This window comes from Peromyscus californicus, unplaced genomic scaffold, assembly GCF_007827085.1.
Source record: "Peromyscus californicus insignis strain IS unplaced genomic scaffold, ASM782708v3 Scaffold_10__1_contigs__length_136768540, whole genome shotgun sequence".
NCBI lineage: Eukaryota > Metazoa > Chordata > Mammalia > Rodentia > Cricetidae > Peromyscus > Peromyscus californicus.
Genome location: NW_026294391.1, coordinates 117,120,946 through 117,141,481, shown reverse-complemented (window position 1 = coordinate 117,141,481; position 20,536 = coordinate 117,120,946). Strand labels below are relative to the sequence as shown.

Genomic DNA, 20,536 nt, shown 5'->3' with positions numbered 1-20,536 from the left:
TGCCTTTTGGAATCAGTTCTTTTTTATTGAACAAGTGTATTTACTTCTAATTTCTTAAACTTGAGGAACAGTGATTCAACTGGTGATAAGATGCGGAACGACATGACAACAGTAGTGCCCAGCCAAAGTGAAATATAATACCAACAAATTATCATGGGGAGTAGAGGAAGGTAATCCGTGTGGCCTTCTCAAATGAAAGCAGGAACTAAACTAATACGTTATATGTGAATGTCTTATTCTCTCCAGTTTACTATTCTCACAATTGACTTGAAGGTACAAGGAAACCTTTTTAAGTAGAAACGGCTCGCAGACATTTGAAACAAAAACCAACCGTTTAGACATTTGCATCACTTCCTTAAGTGGTTATTCTCTTCCTGGATGGAGAGCAGGGCTGCCCTCTGCCTTCAAAAGCTGATCATATCTAGTTATCTGCAAGTGGTGATGATCATTTGTCATGGCTTAGCAATCCCTAAGTGACATTTGACTCTTTCTCTAGTATTGTCTGGAGCCCCAAACTGAGGCCGACTGCATCGACAACATCAATGACTTCCTGAAAGGATGTGCAACCCTTCAAGTGGAAGTAAGCTAACCTGCCTTGCCTTTCATTTTGCCACTGTTTTCTGTTCTGTTAATAAAAAAAAAGTCCGTAAAGTATGTGATTAATTTTCACTGCCAGTAGCCACAAAGATAAACAGAGGTGGCCCTTTAGAGAAACCAGAGTTGAGACTAGTGATCCCCAAGGGTGCATTGCCCGTGTGTGTCTTACAGAACCTAATTCTAAACAAAGCAAAATCATTAACTGGGCATGGTGGCACACACCTATAATCTGCACCACTAAAGTAGTAGAAGCAGGAAGATCAGAAGTTCAAGGCCACCCTTGGCTATACATTTAAGTTTGGGGCCAGGCTAGGCTAAATGAAACTCTTTCTCAAAAAACAACAACAAAGAAAAGAAAGAAAGAAAACAGAACCAAAAGGAAAGAATTTTTTAAAAATGCAAAATGATGACTTTTAAACACAGCTTCTTTTCAGATGACCAAGCTTTTTGTGGGTGTGCTTCCTTATTAATGGGTGGAAAAAGTGAGTCACTGGCTATTACAAAGGGTCTCAGCAAGCTGCATTAAAATCAATTTAAAAAAAGAAATGGCCTGGTGCCTAAAGATTAGCCCTGAAAACATACATACAAGCAACATTATACCGACTAAGCAAGTTCTATTTAGGAATATATATGTATCTGCACATACGTATATATACATGTAGTAACAATTAATGGAAAAGAGGTCATGAATTTAAAGGAGAGTGGAGCAGGAGGATTTGGAGGGAGAAAAAGGAATAGTGAAATGTTGTAATGAAAAAGAAAAAAAAGAAAATCTTGAGAAAGAAAACAGAAAAAGAAATGGCCTTTTTACTCTCATTAACACTTTGGAACAGAGGGAGGCTTTGGGAAACTGCAAGAACCTAGTCTTCAAGTCAAAACTGTATTTAAACAGAGCAGGAGATACAGATCAGTGGTAGAGGCTTGCTTGCAATGCAAAGGCCCTGGATTCAGTCCCAAACACCAAAAGAAAAGCAATGAAAAGCAAAATAAAAAAACCCAAGCCACATTAAACTGTGTTGCATGAAGAACCCTACTGCATGCGTACACTGTATTACTGAAAAGGAGTTCGATATTTCTGTGTGTGCCAAGTTACGTTTTTGTGCTTCCGTGTTGGTTTTGTGGTGCAGGGACTGGATCCTCCTCTTACATGTGCTCAGGGAGTGCTAGCATGGAGCTGCACCTCCATGCTCTCTCACAACGCTTTTGTCTGTGAAATAGACATAATATCAACCACCTCATGATGTTGTTTCGGGGTCAAAGGAGAGATTGCTTAAATATGTAGGCTTAAGAAAGTCAGTGTCCTAACATCTGTAAGCTAATTTGTGTATTATCTTCAGCTCAGAGCCATGTCAGAGGTACTCTACATTAGTAAGCAAGTATTATCTGTGGACAAATGGTAGGGGTTTGAGCGGGGACTCTGATGTTAGACATCTTGAGATTAAATCTCAGTTCATACTCACTAGTGACATTATGACCTTTGAATCTGTTATTTAACTATGCTTCTGTGCCTTGGCCTCTCCACCTGTAAAATAGGAATAATAATGGCACCTGCCTGTCTATTGATACTGGTATGAAATTTCAATGAATTAATACATGCAAAACCCTGGGAAGAGATACTGGGGCATATTATTTTTTAAGTAGCTATTTATTATTGTTGCTATTATTATTATTATTATTATTATTATTATTATTATCTTTACTAGCTGTTGTCTCAGCTGAACTTTGTTTCCTTCAAAAATTTTCTTAAAGCCAGCTGGGTGTGGTGGTGTAAAATTTTCATCTCAGCCCGTGGGAGGCAGAGGCAAGTGGATTTCTATGAGCTTGAGGCCATCTTGGTTTAAAAAGATAGTTCCAGGGATATGATATGAGGCCTTGTCTCAAAACCAGTTTTTTTTTTCTTGAAGCTAAGCCTAATCCAAAGTCACATCTGTGTCAGAATATCTTGTTCCAATGTTCCCTGCTTTCCAGTTTGAGAGACCCCTCACCCATCTTGAGGCTCACAGTCCATGTGACTTCAGAGCATGTGATATCCATTATAGGATGCTGTCTACTGTGGAACAGACCATGACATTTCTTGTTTGATTTTTCAAATAAAAACATGGTGAAGTTGCCAGTGATTTCTGTGCTGAAGCTGCCAGAAGGTGTACTGTGCTTCTTTGCAGTTCTAAGAATACTGGATGATAGAGAAACACCTCCTGCTGCTCCACTGTTGGGGGTTTTCTGATAACTAAAGATTATTCCTTTAAGCACAAATACTTAAAATAGTCATTTTTTTTTTTTAAATCAGAAAATGTTCTATCCACTTTGGGCAGAAATTTTACTAAAAAGTGTATGAGACTGACATGATATGAACATTGTAATAAAAGAGTATCTGACATTGTGGTTATCATGTTCCTTCTATAGCTTCATAGACGTGTGTGTGTGTGATGTATGTACATTATGTGGGGTACACGTACAGGCTAGATGTCAAAGTCGGTGTCTTCTTCTATTTCTCTCCAGGTTACCAAAACCATTTTGAAACAGTCTAGATCCCTTATATGAACAGCTGAGTTTTAGGAAGCTTTCTTTCTTTCTTTTTTTTCCTTCCTTCCTTCCTTCTTTTTCTTTTTCTCATTTTCTTTCTTTCCTTCCTTCTTTTTCTTTTCTCTCTCTCTCTCTCTCTCTCTCTCTCTCTCTCTCTCTCTCTCTCTCTCTCTCTCTCTCTCTCTCTCTCTTTCTTTCTTTCTTTCCTTCTCTCTCTTTCTTTCTCTCTTTCTGTCTTTCTTTTCTCTCTTTCTTTCCCCCACCCCTCTTTCTTTCTTTCGGAGATAAAAATCCCTCACTGAACCTGCAGCTTGCTGTTGTGACAAACTGCAAACTGGCTGGTCAACAAGCCCCTCACCCACCCAGCATCGTATCGGAGGGCGGGGGGGGGGGGGCGGGGGGGCGGGGGAAGGCAGTTGCTTAGTTACACGGGTGCTGGGGACTCAAACTTTGGTCCTCATGTTTATGTAGCTAACATTTTCCCCACTGTGCCATCTCACTAACCCCGTATGCTAGAACCTTTCCTCATAAAGTTCCTTGGCGTCACTGTATGACGGGGACTAACAGTACAGAGGACTTCAGAAAGTGTATATATATATATATTGTCTGGATGTTTCATTTTCAGTGTATGTCTGTGCACCATATGTGTGCCTGGTGCCTGCAGAGGCTAGAAAAGGGCATCAGGCTGGGCGGTGGTGGCGCACGCCTTTAATCCCAGCACTCGGGGGCAGAGCCAGGCGGATCTCTGTGAGTTCGAGGCCAGCCTGGGCTACCGAGTGAGCTCCAGGAAAGGCGCAAAGCTACACAGAGAAACCCTGTCTCGAAAACCCCCCCCCCCCAAAAAAAAAGGGCATCAGATCCCCTGGAACTGGAGTTGCAGATGATTTTGAGGTGCCATGTGGTTGCTGGAAATTGAATCTGGGTCCTCTGCTAGAGCAGTCAGAGCTCTTAACTGCTGAGCCATCTCTCCAGCCTGGCTGCAGAAGATTTAAAAATTATTTTTTAAAGTTTAGCATTCATTGTGGTGGGTTTCGTTACAGTGAACTATTTTAAGGGTCGAATGAAAGAATGCATCTACAGCTCTCAATATATCATTGCATCTAAACCCTAGTCCTACTGCTTACTGTTACCTTGTGACTAAGTGCTCTTTGTACTGTTATGCGCAAAACTGAGCCACGTTAAGTCACTCACAGAGCCCTCAGGGAAGACACATAGAATCACCTTAGAAGGCATGAGACTGAAAGCTGAGCTGGAAAGCACGGAGCAGCCACGTACGTGGCCAGTCCAGTCTCCAAGCTTCTAGGTAGCTGAAAAACAGATATGTATTCACAGAGGTCATGAGAGAGGGGGCGGGTCTCAGGCACCAAGTTCTTCAAACAGTGTGGCATAGGGCATGCCTGGTGGATCTGAGTTAACTTTGTAAAGCTCTAAATGTATGAAAAGCAAGAAGAGGGCTTGACTCTTTCCCAGAGCATACTATCATTTATCTGAAAAACAGCTGCTAGTTTGAATCAGTCAGTTTGGAAGATTGTAACGCTGAATCAGACAGTGGTGACTGAGTATTGGGTTCAGAGGTGTGGGGACCACATTACAGGTTTGTGATCACTTGGCCTCTCCAGATGCCCTCGATCTGCTGTTGACTGTGGATATCAGAGTTTAGGATCGATAGTGGTTCCTACAGCTAATAACAGAGAAATCTGGAAAACAAAAACTCCTTCCAACTTTCATACTATCCTTTGAGACATTGTTTAAATTTTGTTGAAGTCAGGTTCGTTTATTTTTGTGTGTATATGTATGCGTGCATGTGTGTGTATGTCTGTGTCAGCCACAATGTATGTGTGTAGGTCAGAGGGTAGGGTGTCTTTCAGTAATTATTTCTTCTCCCTTGTTGAGGCAGGGTCTGTCTCATTTCTGCTGTTGTGGTATGTCCCCTAGGCTAGCTGATCTGAGAGCTTCCCAGCGGTTTCCTCCTCTTTGCTTCTCATCTCACTGTGCTGGGATTACAGATGTGCACCAAGGCATCTGGTTTTTTTTTTTTTTTTCAATTAAAATGTATTTTCTCTGTACGTGTGGTTTGCTTGCGTGTGTGTCTGTGCACCACTTGCATGCCTGGTGCTCATGGACTACAGAAGAAAATGTCAGATCCCCTGGAACTGTAGTTATGGCTGCTTGTGAACCACCATGTGGGCATAGGGAACTGAATCCAGGTCCTCTGCAAGAGCAGTTAGCGCTCTTAACTACTGAGCCACTGGGTTCTGGACATCCAATTCAGGTTGTCATGCTTGCCCAGCAAGCATTTTCACCCACTGAGCAGTCTCCCCAACTCTCACCTTTTTTTTTTTTTTTTTTACATTGACTTTTTAGTGTCATCTGAGAAACACTTGCACAATCAAAGGTCATGAATAGTTGTGTTTTCCCATAAGAATGTTACCACAAATGGAGGTTCTTTTCTTCTACTATGTGGGTTTAGGGACTTTACCCATGAGGCCATTTCACTGGCCCCAAGTTAATTCTTTTGGGTGTGGAGATGCAGTTTTCTAATTACCAAGTTCTTAAAAAGACTACTTTTCTTTTCCTTACCTGATTAACATAGCTTTGTAGTAGTAGCTTTTAAAATGAGAAAACGTGAGTCCTCCAACTTGTTTCAAAACCAATTTGGAGTACTTGAATGTATGGATGAGTTTTATATCATCTCCTGCCTGTGTTTTCTTTTCTCTATCTATCTATCTATCTATCTATCTATCTATCTATCTATCTATCTATCTATCTATCTATTTTTGAGGCAGGCATTCATTGTAAAGTCCCAGCTGGCCTGGAGCTTGCTATGTAGAGCAGGCTAGCCTTGAACTTACAGCAAATCCTTCTGCCTCTGCTCCTGACTGTTGGGATTACAGGTGTGTGTCACCATGTCTGTCTCCATTTCTTAAAAACAGACCTTGACAGGGATTGTTTTGAACTTACAGATCACTTTGAGGAATGGTGTTCTCTTAGTAACTAAGTCTTTGGATCTGTCAACATGGTTATCTTTCCATGCACTTATGTCTTCTTTAATTTCATTCTATCTTTTTTTTTTATAGTTTATAACATATGTGTCTTATACCACTTTGGGTCAATGTTTTTGCCCCAAGTATTTCATATATTTTTATTTGAAACAAGGTCTCATGCAACCTAGTCTGGCCTCAAATTATGTAGCTATGCAGCTATGTAGCTAAGGATAACCCTGAACTCCTGAACCTCCTGCCTCTTCCTCTAAGTGCTGGGATACACTTCTAGACACTATTATACGTGGAACGTTATTTTTAATTATTTGTGCCAGTTATGTTTGTGTACACCTTTAATCCCACATATAGAAGGCAGAGGCAGTTAGACTCCTGTGAGTTTCAGATCAGTGACTGCTATATAGTGAGACCCTATCTGAAAATTCAATTCCCTCTCTCTCTCTCTCTCTCTCTCTCTCTCTCTCTCTCTCTCTCTCTCTCTCTCTCTCTCTCTCTCTCTCGTACATATTGAGTAGAGGTGGTAGAAGCAAGTGCCTTGTTTTGCTTTTGATCTTACAGAAGAAAGTGTTAGACACTGGGTACAATGTTAGCTGTGTAGTTTCCATAAATGGACCTTAGTATTGAGGACATTTCCTTGTAATCCTAGTTTGTCAAGTGTTTTGTTTTGTTTTTTTAAGTTACAAAAGATGATGCATTTTGCCAGTTGGCCTTGGGAGGTAGAAGTAGGGAGTTCTGAGTTCAGGGTCATCCTCAGCTACATTTGTGTGCTCCCCATGTGTATGTTATGTTGTGAGTATATTTGCATATGTAAGTCGAGGTTTGCATATGGAGGTCAGAGGAAAACCTTGGGGACTGCGCCTACCCCTCGGTATCTTGAGTCTCTTTACTGTTCAATGCTACATGCTGTAGGCCAGCTCTACATGGAGTTTCCAGGGACGATGCTTCTGTCTCCACCTCCCATCTTGCTAGAGGAGCACTAAGATTACAGATGCGTGCTGTTGTGCCTGGCTTTGCATAAGTTCTGGGGATTTGAACCCAGGTCCTCATGCTTGGATGGCATTTTATCCACTGAGGCACCATCCCCAGCCCAGTTTCGCTTGTGCATTTTATGCTTCTGTTGAGATGATCATTAATTTAGGTTCTTTATAATAATGATGTATTACATTGATTGATATTCCTATGTTGCATCTATCTTTCATTCCTGTGATAAATCCCAGTGACTTATGTTGTTTATGTATAGAGGATTTTTTGTGCATTTGTGATTATTCTTGAACACTATTTCATCATAGAAATGAATTACTGTGTCAGATTTTGATAGATAATGTCAAATTCTCCTACAAAAATGCTCTACTAACTTACATTTCCACCAAAATCATAGAAAGTGTTTTCTTTCTCATGTCTCTGTCAACATTGCACATTATTTATCTTTAAAGTTTGCCAAAGTGATGGATGAAATAGTATTTCTTGCTATAATTTGTATTTCATGATTCCAAATGAATTTGGACATACTGTCACTCCTTTATAGTCTGTTTGTATTTCTTCTTTGTAAACCAAATCCATCTTTTTTATTTTCTCAAAGAATGGAGGAGGCAGGGAGGATATTCAGTCAAGTCAAAACTATAGAGAACATATGAATGCTCCTTATTTTGAGGTAAAGTCACTAATGAGACCAGGAAGTCACTCAGCAACATGCACAGAGTCTGATCACTTGAGAGTTTCCTGAGTGCTACTTCTCTGGCTGTACTCTTCGACAACAGCCATGTGAATTCTGGTCTGTGGAAGCTCTAGCCCGGGGGCTTTTCCTTTACCCCAGTAGAAACATTTCCTCTGTCATCTTCTACCGTGGAGCCCTGCCTAGGACACCCTCCTATCTCCATTTTGCAGACTAGACATGTCTCCTGCTTCTGTACCCAGCTTACTTTGTAAACGAAGTTTTGTTCATGATGGGGTTATTGGATGAATATGTGATTCAAATAGTCTCTCCCTCCTTCCTTCCATCTTTCCAGTATCAGCTGGTAGCAGTATGGTTTTGCTCTGCCCCTCCCCCTTATTCCCTCCTGACTTCCTGAGTCACTCCATCTGCCTTGTCACCGTAACAGCACGGGTACTCTCCCTCAAGTGAGGCCTGTGGGATGGACCATTTGCCATTTCCCAAGGACTGTTCGAAGGGAAGCAGTCCTAGAAGTAAGGCAGCTTTACCAATGCTCAGGAGTTAATGGTCAATCTGCCACCTTCCTACTCCAGCTCTAAGAAAGTAGAAATAGGCCAGACCACTAACCAATGGCACAATAGACTTCTTCACACCTTGGCAGGGGTACTTGCCTGAAGTCAGAGTTTCTCTCTCTAGGCCTTTCACACTGGCCTCGAACTCACAGAGATCCACCTGCCTCTGTCTCCTGAGAGTGCTGGGATTAAAGGCATGGGCCACCATTGCCCAGCTCAGAAGCCTGCCCAGGAGTTGGAGAATGTCTCGTGCTTTGCCCTTTTCCATCTGTTTCCACTGGGCAGAGTTTCCACTCAGTTGGACTAGTGGGAAGACTGAAAAGGGCTCGGGCACCTTTTTTCTTCACTAGTTGAGCCAATGTGACACTCCTAATAGAATTCCAGAAGATTCAGTGTTATCCATTACTCTGGCTGTCCTAATCTTTTACTGACTATGCTGCATTTCTATAAAATTTGAGCTTCAAGATGTACACTATAGCACACATCTCAACTATTCCATAGGCCAAGACAGGAGGATGTGAGTTCCAGGTCAATCTGGGTTACATATGAGATCATATATCTAAACTTAAAAGGAGCTTGGGGTGCAGTTCAGTGGTAGAACACTTGCCTAGCGTGAGTTCCTTTGAAAAGGCTGATTTGGGGTCTGTTCAGGGAAGAGATGGGTGTGAAGGGCCACTAAGCACTTCTCTGCTTGGGGGAAGAGGGTGGGAGGATGTCTCAGTGGGTCACCATGCAAACTGCAGGTCCCAAGTTGCATCCCTGGATGGGGAAGGAAAGCAGTCCACCAGCTAGTAATGGCTAGTCCTTGACTCCAGCATTCCCAACCGGGGAGTTTTGGAAATGGCCTTGGGCACTGATAGCCCTGATCTTGGAAACTGGGTGGCAGCAGCATGCGCAGTGTAGCTGCAGCCCATACACCGCGGCTTTTGCTCTTTCCCTGACTACTGGGGTGCTGAGACTGCTGCCACTACTGCCACCACCACTGCCGCTGCTGTTGCTGCTGCTGCTGCTGCTGCTCTGCCCTGTGCCGCTGTCACTTCCAGTTCCTACTTCTGCGATCCAGGTCCGGGTCATCGCTTCCCCGCTGCTGGCCCGGTCTCTCCAGGCTTCTCTCCCTCCCGGGTTCTGGCTTCAGGCAGCAGAACTGGGTCTGGAGGAACCCTGCGGCCAGGCTCCCACTGGCAACCCGCTTCCCTCCTGTGGCCGCCCCACAGGGGCACGCCTCCCGCAGCCTGGGATCGGAGCTCTAGAGAGAGAACTTGAAGGCAAGAATCTGACTTCCCTCTTCATTAAATAAATAAATAAATACATAAAATCCTTTGCCTGGGAAGCTTGGAAGCTCAGCAAGGAGTTTGGAGACGGGCGCCCCCTCCTCGCGCGTCCAGGAGCAAAGTTGCAGCCGCCCCTCCCTGCCGGCCATACCAGCAGGCTCTCCAGTTTCGCCCTGGTGGCAGCCGCGCGGGGCAGGGTCCCAGCTCCATCTGGGGACAGCGCTTCCCGCAGCCTTGGCACAGGCTGGCGGCGCTCGGCGGCCCCGTGACTCGGAAGGGCGAGCCACTTCCAAGGAGGAGGCTAGAGGGATCTAGCAGCAAGAGGACAAGCGAGCCAAGCCAGGTGACCTGCCTGGGGGGCAAGGAGTCAGGGGGAGGGGAATGTTGAGGGCCTGGTGCTGGGGGGCTGCGGGAGCCAGGGGAGGAGCCGCCCTTCCTTCAGGATTGACCGCCTAGGTCTGCAGCCCCAGCCGCCAGTCTGTTCTCTGCCAGGGCCTCTCCTTGGTGCACTGAGTCCCTGGGTACCCAGAGCGGGGGGGGGGGGGGGGGGGGGGGGGGGGGGGGCAGGGCACAGGGTGAGGACGCGCCAAACTTGTCCAGCTTCGGCCAAGGTTTGTAGCAGACTGGATCCTGTCTTCTGTCCTCCCTGGAACCAGAGCAAAGAGTCAACGGTACTGTTTTTGATATTCATTTGATGCTCTCCCAAGCTGGAGCAATCCATGCATTGGGGAATGTTTGACACAGGTCTGTCGCAGGAGTGGCTTTCGGATGGACTCTACCTGGTATTCCAAAGTAGCTGTAGTTGATTTCGAGTTTTCATTTTCCAGTCATTGAAGGACCCAACAGGTATTCCAGCTGTTTCATTTCTTAGTTCTAGAGTAGAGAGCTCTCATGTCTACCTCTGTCTCAAATATCTTTCTTCTCAATACCTTGTATTTTTAGTTTGGTTTTGTTATTGTTTTTGAATGTAGGAGTGAGTCACATGGTTTTTTCCCTCTTTTCTTAATGTGTAGTGGGAGTAAAAATATACTCAAAGAATATATTTTGCTATGAAACTGTATTTTTCAATAAGACCTCCCCATAAACCAGAACAGCCACACAGAACGGGGCTAAATCTCAGTTGTTGTTTAAGTTCTTAAGGTATTGATTTTAAAGGCAAGATTTTGAGGTCTAGACTGCTTTCCTTACTTATATTTGCCTGGAAAAATCCAGTTTGTCCTTGAACTTGCTATCTTAATTTTGACATTGACCATGGTAAGAGGATCTCTGATGACATCATTTGCTCCAGCCACAGTTCAGTGTTCTACCACTGAGAGCACCTCTGTCCAAAAATGTAAGGCCTGGGCCTGCCCTTGGACTTCAGCAAAATATGATGCTCCATGCCAGGCAATGCTGCAGTCCCTTCTTACATAAGCAAACTCCAGGCCCATGTGGCACAGGGTATGCTTGGAGCTCTTAAAACAAGAGAGGGGCTCACTCTTTCCATGGGAGTTGCTGAAGGATGAGTGAAGTTTTGAATACAAGAAATGGCCAGCTAATAATCTCACCTTGCATTTCTTTGGTGCTTAACTTTCTTTTCCTTTTTTTTTTTTTTGTTTTCTTTTTTGGAATGCTTTCCACTTATTCAAACTCCAACTCCTTATAAAGGGCATTTGAGAACAGGCATTTCTTCTTCCGATTATCAAAGAAACAGAAAAGTTTGGCTAAGCAAAGTCATAGTGCTTCCAGTAGTAGAGTCAAAAGGCTAACTCTGCTCCTGCTTCCCACCCAGATTTTGTTGTTTGTTTTCACTAAAAGGTGAGGCTTTGTACAAAAGTGTTTCATTTGGAACATTGTATGAGTGGTCCATGTCCTCTGAACCAGTTGTTGTTCATTTGCTAGCTCTCACTTTGGTCTCTTTTGCTTGCATGGAGTCTGCTCTGTAGTTACGGTGAGTGCAGGGTCTGGAGTTTGTATTTGCCTCTCTCATCTACCACTTTTCTAGTCATACTCAGGGATAGCAAGGGATGGCTAGAGGGAGCAGCCAGGACCTAGAAATTTCCAGTCCTCATTTGACAGCACGCATAGAGGATCATATCAGTCTCTAGAAACTTCTTCCTGAGGCAACAGAAAGGGCATGTGTTTGCTTCGCTTACAGCAATGTGTTTGTTCATCACTGCTGTCTGGAGCTTAGGTACAAAGGAGGAGAAGTAGCTGAGCACCATTTCTCCCCCACCTGCTATGCTCTAGACTGTGGGCTGCCTACTCTAAGTATATTATCTAATTTAATCCCCACAGCTTGAGGGGCAGGTGACATTGTACCCACTACAACAGTGGTGGACACCGAGGTTTGGGGAAGAGCCATACTCCTGCCTCAGCCTGGCAGTCCAAAGCAGACACAGGAGAGTCAGCTAGACCTTATTTCCTCGGTCACAAGCCACACTGTGGCCGTCAAGGAGCCACTGTTAACATCCAGAAACGTGGAGAACCTTGGTTTTCAGACATGACCATGCATCAGAAGCATCTGGGGTACTTTTCAAACCACAAGTATTAGAGTCTCATTGCCCAGAGATTCTGACTTGATTGTTCTACAATGAGGCCTTTCATTGGTATTTTTAAATGTTTAAGTCAGTTTAGTAACATGAATTTTTTTTAAAAAAAATTGAAAATATTCTAATTGTTTGTGCTGATGAATCCCCACAAACTGATTCACCCATATAATCTTCACTTGGCTTAAGGAGCAGAACACTGTCAATAGCTTCAAGTACTCTTGTGTGCCTTCCCAGTCATGATTGCTCACCATCTGACTCCTACAAGAATAGGTTGGTGTGGTTTTTTCCTGTTTTGGTATATGAGTGGGATGGTAAAGTGTGTAGTTGTTTTCATAAAATTTTCCTCCACTAAGCATTATAATTGAACTAGCCTGTTGTAGGTACTACTGTTTGATTATTTTTTATTGCTGAGTAGTATTCCATTGTATGGATACACCAAACTTTATTTTTCCTATTCACTCACTGATGGACATTTAGAGTGTTTCCAGTTGGTGTGTGTGTGTGTGTGTGTGTGTGTGTGTGTGTGTGTGTGTGTGTGTGTGTGTGTTGTTGTTGTTGTTGTTCTTTCGATGAACAATGTCACCATGAATATCCTTGTGGGTATTCCCTGAAGAACATTTCTGTTGAATGTATGTATAGTTATAGAGTTGCCTGATATACAGTTTGTATATATTCTGCTTTAGGAAGTACCACCAGAAAGGTTACTGAAGGGACTGAGCATTTAGAAGATGTGTTTTGAGAACTAGGCAAACAGTTCTGGTGTGCATCAAGGGATGAGAAGCATTTCTCTAGTTTATTCACATTGTGGCTATCTGGCCACTTCAAGCATTTGCCACATGGCTGAGACCATAAAGAAAGAAATACTCAACTGAGTGTAGTAGCACAAGTCTGTAATTCCAGCACTTGGGAGGCTGGAGCACAAGGATTGTTGAGTTGGAGGGAAGTCTGGACTACATAGTGAGTTTTGGCCAAGCCTGAGCTACAGAGAGGGAGAGGCAGAGACAGAGAGAGGGAACTGCTGGGTTAGGTAATTTATACATATTTTCTCATAATCCCTTATACATTATTTTACAATTGTTACTTTGTTTATTACTGTTGTGATTATTAGTGTGTGTACACACAACTGCCATTGCACATATGGAAGTTAGAGGACAATTGTCAGGACTCACTGTGCTTATGTTTGAATGTATCTGTTGGCTTGTCTTGAAAGTTATTAGCAGAGACCAAAGATTCTTAATCCTTATAACCCCAGTCCTTGGGATGGAGCACGGTTCCTAGCAGATCTCAGTCCTTGGGATGGAGCAAGGTTCCTAGCAGATCTCAGTCTTTGGGATGGAGCAAGGTTCCTAGCAGGCCTTAGTCCTTTGGATGGAGCAAGGTTCCTAGCAGACCCTAGTCCTTGGGATGGAGCAAGGTTCCTAGCAGACCCTAGTCCTTGGGATGGAGCAAGGTTCCTAGCAGGCCCTAGTCCTTGGGATGGAGCAAGGTTCCTAGCAGGCCCTAGTCCTTGGGATGGAGCAAGGTTCCTAGCAGGCCCTAGTCCTTGGGATGGAGCAAGGTTCCTAGCAGGCCCTAGTCCTTGGGATGGAGCAAGGTTCCTAGCAGGCCCTAGTCCTTGGGATGGAGCAAGATTCCTAGCAGGTCCTCACTAATATTCACTAAATAAATGACTGTCCCGTGGAATGGCTGAATAGTCAGGGGAGTCTTTAGTTAGAAGGGAAGCGGTCCATTTTTGCACTGAGACTTACATGCTTTGTTCCTATGAGATTGCCTCAGTCTCCCACTCAGGGACAACTTGCTTTTACTTAGCTGAGCATGTGAGCATTAAGGGTAACCTGGCTGCTCACCCTGAACTGATTAGAAGTGGTAGATGAGGTGAGATGAGGAAAGGTGTGTGGAAGGACTTGGCAAACTGGGACACAGGGCCTGGACAAAAATCTGGGATAAAGGAAAAGAGGACTAATGCAGATTAGACATGATGGAGATGCCAAAAAAGTGTGTGTGTGTGTGTGTGTGTGTGTGTGTGTGTGTGTGTGTGTACAAAGCATGGAAGAATGAAATCAATGGTACACCGCCAAAAGGGAGAAAAAATATATAAATCAGACCCCCAAACATAGAACCATCTGAGGTCCTTTGAGTGGGAGGCGAGGCATACTTTATGTGGGACTTGGTGACTAGAATTTTCTTCTTGCCCTGCCTTGCTCTGCATTTGTTTCCTGCTTCAGACATTCTCATTCATCTCCCTGTCCCCTGTGCGAGGAAGTCTGTGTGTGTGTGTGTGTGTGTGTGTGTGTGTGTGTGTGTGTGTGTGTGTGTGTGTGTGTGGTATAATAGCACAGTGGTTAAGAGCTTCAGCCTTGCTTTGCCCTTGGTCTGACCTGGGTTGGCTACTTATTATGGATAGGCCAGCCTTGCAGGTGGTAGTGGTACATAGGACCACTGATGAGGTATATGTTACCCTTAGTCTTAGTGACAGATGGCAAGAAAAGCAGTTTGCACAGTGCCTGGTACCAAGTATAGACTCAATGAATGCTAGCTCCTTTCCTCTTTCTCTTTCTCTTCTCCTCTCCTCTCCCCTCCCCTCCCGACTCCTCCCCTCCTCTCCTCTCCTCCCCTCTCCTCTCCTTTCTCTTCTTTTCTTTCTTTCAAGTTGGTCTTATGTATCCCAGATTGCCCTCAAAGTCTCTACATAGCAGAGGATGACCTTGAACTTCCAATCCTCCTGCATTTATCTCCTGAGTGTTGGGTTTATGGGTGCATGCCACCAGGCCTGTTTTATGCGATGCTGAGGATTGAGCCCACAGCTTTGTTCATTCGAGGAAAGCACTCTACAAAATGAGCTTTACTCCCAGCCCTGAAAGCTCATTTCTAATTGGAATTTTGATGTCTTCTAGTAGACTTACTCATAAGTCGTTCTGCATTATGAAAACAGCAGCTCTCTTGGTTATGTTGAAATAATCCCATTTGATAAGTGAGCTAGATGAGCTCTTGAAATTGTAACATTTAAACAGATTAGATGTAGAACAAGGATTACCTGTGGGCTCTCCCAGGGTTCTGTGCTTTTATATTAGCTATGCTAGAAAGTTAGACATGGATGAACTTGAAATTGGGAAACAAAAACATCCAGCCATCTTGCATCTCACTACCATGTACTATTTGGCAGAGACTGCCTGGTTTTGGAAAACCATCTTAAACGGTAAAACCAAAGGTGAAAGCCTCACATAGTTTGGAATACTTAACACATGCCTTTTTCAGAAAGCAAACCAAAGTTGAATGTTTCTGGGCTTTTTAGATGAATTGTGGTGGCAGGATTGGCTCCGGTTCTCATGATTAACTACAAAGATGGACCCATTCAGCATTGTCAGTGTCTTTCCTAATTGAAGGGCCTTTCCCCCTGAAATTGAAATTCTCATCAAGCACAATCACTGAAGTTTAGAGTAGGTTGCAATGTGTTTAAAATAATTTATCTAACGTATTTGCTTTGGGAAACTACAGGGAGACAGTTCATATTTCATTGCTACTGTAGCTCATTGTAACCCGTGGAACACAGGTTGGAATTCTTAACTGTAGTTTCGGACAATATACAAAATCATCTGAGTTTTAAGAACAGCTTGCAGCAGTTCTCATTCTTGCTCTACCTCATGGTCTTACAGTTGTTCTGAATGCATACCCAGGCCATATATCTATTAAAGAGGGCTTCCCTCTGTCCTGGAACTCACTCCATACAACAAGCTGGCCCCAAGCTCATAGAAATAAATCTACCTGGCCTGCCTCTGCCTTGCAAGTGCTTGGATTAAAGGTATGTGCCATCATACCTGGCCAAGTTTTTTTTTATTAACTGATAAAAACAATTTGCATATGTTTTTCTTTATGTCAAGCCAAGACTAGAAATGCACTTAAGGATCCAGTTGTAAAGAGGAGACTGAATTATTTAGTTGTTAACTACAGTAACTTCTTTAGTTGCCATTTTGTGCTCTAGTAATAGAAACAGCTTGGATAGATTCTTCTTAAAATTGAACACCCAGGCAAGCTGTCCATTATTTTCTAGTCTACACACCAATTAGACAAACATAAGAAAGGAATATTTTCAGTTTCTTGTTTTTGCCTCTATGAAAGGAGCTTAGCTCATGTGTCTTTTCAAATGAACATGTTTATTGTGACATTAGAATAGCACAAAATGTAAAGTGTAATACCCAACCTAGAGAAAGATGCTTATTGTTTCATTTAAATTAAACAATTCAATGAATGATCTTTTTATTTTGGTGGTGACTGTAAAACATTCCCCTTGCACACAGGAAATAAGTAATAAACCTGTTGAACTGAGCATAGTTGAGGGGATCAGAATTAATGGCCTCTGTTTTTTAAAACTAAAATATGTAATTTCTAAAAAGGGAGCCCATTGTTTCTGAGTTGAGTTGTATGGACCCACTATCTATGAAAAGGAATGCATTTTGTCAGTAAATTGGATCACTGCAATCTTCCTGACTAGAAATGTAAATTCTCTCTTTTTAAATCTCACTCACTCTAATTTGCTTTTAATGTTGACTCTAATCCAGGCTGTTTCTGAGGGCAACTGAGTACAATGTGCCTCTTTATTTAAACCATGCAGCCTTGCTCAGCTATCCTCAACTCCAGCTCATTCTAACTTGGTCACACACATTGGTTAGACACTCCTTCAGATCAGTGTAAAAGTTTGTGCTGGGTTGGCCACACAGCATAAGGTATGTGCTACCGTTGGTGATGCCATTGGATTTAGTACAAGTCAAAAATGCACACTGAACTTTTCTGTTGTTCTTGTTTTCTTGAGACACAGTATCGCTATGAAGCTCTTGCTGGATTAGAACTTTACATTTAGCCCAGGGTAGCATTGAACTTGTAGCGATCGTCCTGCTTTTCCTTTCCAAGTGCAAGGATTACAGGTATGATGCTTCTCTCTGGGTGTTTATCCCCCTCAGACAGAGTAGTCACGGCTGGCCTCAAATTTAGAATCCTCTTGCTTCTGACTCCCCAGTGCTAGGATTATGATGCCTGGCTGTCTCACGACGTGCTTTAAAAAAATATTCATTACTATCTCTGTCTCTCTGTGTCTGTATGTCTGTGTGTGAATGTGGATGTGCGTGTGTGTGTGTGTGTGTGTGTGTGTGTGTGTGTGTGTGTGTGTGTGTGAGAGAGAGAGAGAGAGAGAGAGAGAGAGAGAGAGAGAGAGAGAGAGAGAGAGAGAGAGAGAATGTGGGTGCAAGTGTGCCAATGGCATGCATGTGGAGGTCAGAGGACAATTTCAACAGTCAGCTCTTTCCTTCCACCATATGGGTTGAGGGATTGAGCTCGGGTGTAAGGCTTGCACAGCCAGTTCTTTTACTGCCTGGGCTTTCCTGCTGTATAGGGTGTGCTTTTTGAATTGCAAATGAGAGACGTGTGAAGGCACACACTGGTCCCTTAAGGCCCTTGCTTACCAGCATTTTATAAAAGGTAATTGTCCCACCTTGGCCAGAAGCTGTCTGGTTCAGAGATTCAGAGATATGGGTCTTTTGTATGTTTTATGACAGTTTTATGTAGCCCAGGCTGGCCTCCAACTTTCTATCACTCTGAAGCTGAAGATGACCTTGAGCTCTCAGGATCTTCCTGCCTTCCCCTCAGAAGTGCTGAGGTTACAGGTTCACAGCACCATGCCCAGTTTAGAGATGAGGACCTCTGATGATGGCCTTCGGAGTGTGCCGATGACTCCCAAGAGTACCTAGTCACACAGCATTTCTGTTTGGCTTCTGGCAGAAGATTTACCTTCCTAATTAAGTTCCACTTAGACAAATAGAGTAAAATCCCAGTTTTATTCGTTCTTAGGGACTTGAATATTATTACAGAGATCAGACATGTCAGTTGAGGGATTGAATAGGACAAGAGGGAAAAGAAGGAACTAAATCAAGGTGAGATAGCGTGCAGCAGCTTGCAAAGTGGCAAGCAAAAGCATTATTAAGGACTGCTTTCACCCTAGACACAATAACAAGACATTTTTCTACTTCTTGCAAGTGTTGACTTTATTTTAAGAGGCAGCTTAAGGTGTCAAGTTCCCAACATCTTTTATGAAGAGCCGTGCCTATGAAGCAGGCCTGAATACTAAGAAACATTTTTTTATGTAATTTATGTATTCAAGGCTAGATCTATAGTGAAGTGAGGTTATCTTCTCAATAATTATAGAGAAATATATGCAAATCAAAAGAATGATGTACTTGACTAACAAAATGAATTTAAAGCCAGCCATGGCAGCACATGCTTGTAAGCCTACCACTAAGGGAGCTGAGGTAGGACGGTCACAAGTTTGAGATCATCTTGGGCTACATAATGCTTTCCAGGTTTACCTTAGCTATATAGCAAGACCCCATCTCAAAAATAGAATTTGAGAAAGCTGTAGAGATGGCTCAGTGGTTAAGAGCACTGGTTGTTCTTCCAGAGGGCCCAAGTTTGATTCCCAACATCACGTGGCAGCTCACAAACTGGCTGTAACTCCAGTGTAAGGGGATCCAATGCCTCTTCTGGCCTCTATGGGTACAAGACGTGCATATGACACACGAATAAACATATAGGCAGAACACTCACACATATAAAATAAATTAATTAAAAATGAAATCTAGCAACTTTTGGTGAAACATACTGTAAATAAGTATTTTCTTTGAATTTACTATTTTTGAGATTAAAATATAATTACATTTCCCCCTTCCTTTTCTTCCTTCCAACCCTTCCCGTGCATTCCCCTTGCTCTAACTCTCAAATTCAAGACCTCTTTCTTTGTTATTACACACACACACACACACACACACACACACACACACACACACACACACACACTCCTAAATATAAGTACAACCTCTCAGTCTGTGTAATATTACTTGTATGTATATGATTTCAGGGCTGACCACTTGATATTGGGTAACCAATTTGGGGGCTCTTCCCTGGGGAAGACGATTTCTTCCCTTTTCAATATTCTGTGTTGCTTATAGTTCTTTATCCAGGGTCCAGGCTCCAGGAGATTTCTGTCTCACGTTAGCATGTCTATTGGGGTCATCTTGTCCATGCCTTGTTTAGGCATTCATGCTGGTGAGATTTTGTGGATGTAGCTTCTCTTACACTTCTAAGAGACATTGTAACCTAATATGTTTTTATTCTCTGAAGGCAGAGTGGTACCTGGCAATGTGTTATATATTGGGGTACATCTTGATGTGGGATTTAAAATTTTTCCTTCAAGGGAAGACAACAGAATGGAAAGCTTGATTAAACACACATAGAATCCCAGCATTTGTGAAGTAGAAGAGGATCAGGAGTTCAAAGCCAGCCTCAGATATATGAGACACTGTGAGAGAGAGAGAGAGAGAGAGAGAGAGAGAGAGAGAGAGAGAGGAGAGAGGAGAAATGGAAGTTAGTATACATGGGGGTGACTTCTTTATTTCCTAATTTTTTTCAAGTGTATATATGTAGTATCCATTTCTGTGTATGGGTGCACATGCATGAGGAGGTCAGGAGTCAAAATTTGTGTTTATGTACATGTATGCGTGTGTGTGAGTGTATGCCGTGTGTGTGTGTGTGTGTGTGTGTGTGTAGATACTCAAGGAGGCAAGAAGGCATCAGAGCCTTTGGAGCTGGAGTTACAGGCAGTTATGAGCTGCCTGATGTGGGCTCTGTGTACTGAATTCATGTCTGCTGGAAGAACAGCAAGTGCTCTTAAGCACTGAGCCATCTCTCCAGCCTTCTACCTTTTTACTCAGACATGAGCTCTCACTGTACCTGGAACTCATCAATTCTGCTGGACTGGCTAGCAGGTAAGACCCAAGGATCTGCCTGTCTCTTACTGTCCAGCTCTGTGACTGTAGAAATGTGCCTGGTTTTTATGTCAATGCTAGGAATCCAAACTCAAATCTTCATGCTTGCATGTCAGGAACGTCCCTGACTAAGCAATCTCCCAGCCCGTTTAGCAGATCTCATAGAGTATCCCTTTACTTGTCTTACAAGAAAGGAATAAACTAGTGTGTTCGCTCCTGTTCTGTTGCTGTAATAAAACACCAAAACTAAGGCAACTTGTAGGAGAAAGAGTTTATTTAGGCTTACGGTCTAAGAACCTATCATGGCGGAAGGCATGACAGCAGGCAGGTGTGGCAGCTGGAGCGGAAAGCTGAGAGCTCACATTGAACTGCAAGCATGAAACAGAATTAGGAAACTGGAAACAGTGCCAGTGTTGTCAACTCTGAAAGCTGGTCTCTGATAACATACGTGGTCCATCAAGGCCATGCATCCTAAACATCCCCAAACAGTGCTATCACCAGGGAACAAGTGTTCAAATGCCTGAGGTCAGTCCCAGGGGGGCATTTCCCATTCTAAGCACCTCAATGAATTCTTGGTATATACT

At 43.2% G+C, this 20,536-nt stretch overlaps 1 protein-coding gene across 5 annotated transcripts in view; it reads left to right on the top strand.

Moving 5' to 3' along the window:
• The window catches only part of Arhgef6 (Rac/Cdc42 guanine nucleotide exchange factor 6), a 129,268-nt gene that overhangs the window by 8,231 nt on the left and 100,501 nt on the right, over window positions 1-20,536 (top strand). For 3 of the 5 annotated variants that reach the window (XM_052739857.1, XM_052739849.1, XM_052739840.1), the window contains exon 2: window positions 497-580. In XM_052739857.1, coding sequence (XP_052595817.1) covers window positions 497-580 — 84 coding nt within the window. Of the gene's footprint in view, window positions 1-496; window positions 581-9,725; window positions 9,957-10,187; window positions 10,285-20,536 lie in introns of those variants that run through there. The other 2 variants (XM_052739865.1, XM_052739871.1) reach the window with 2 other exon arrangements.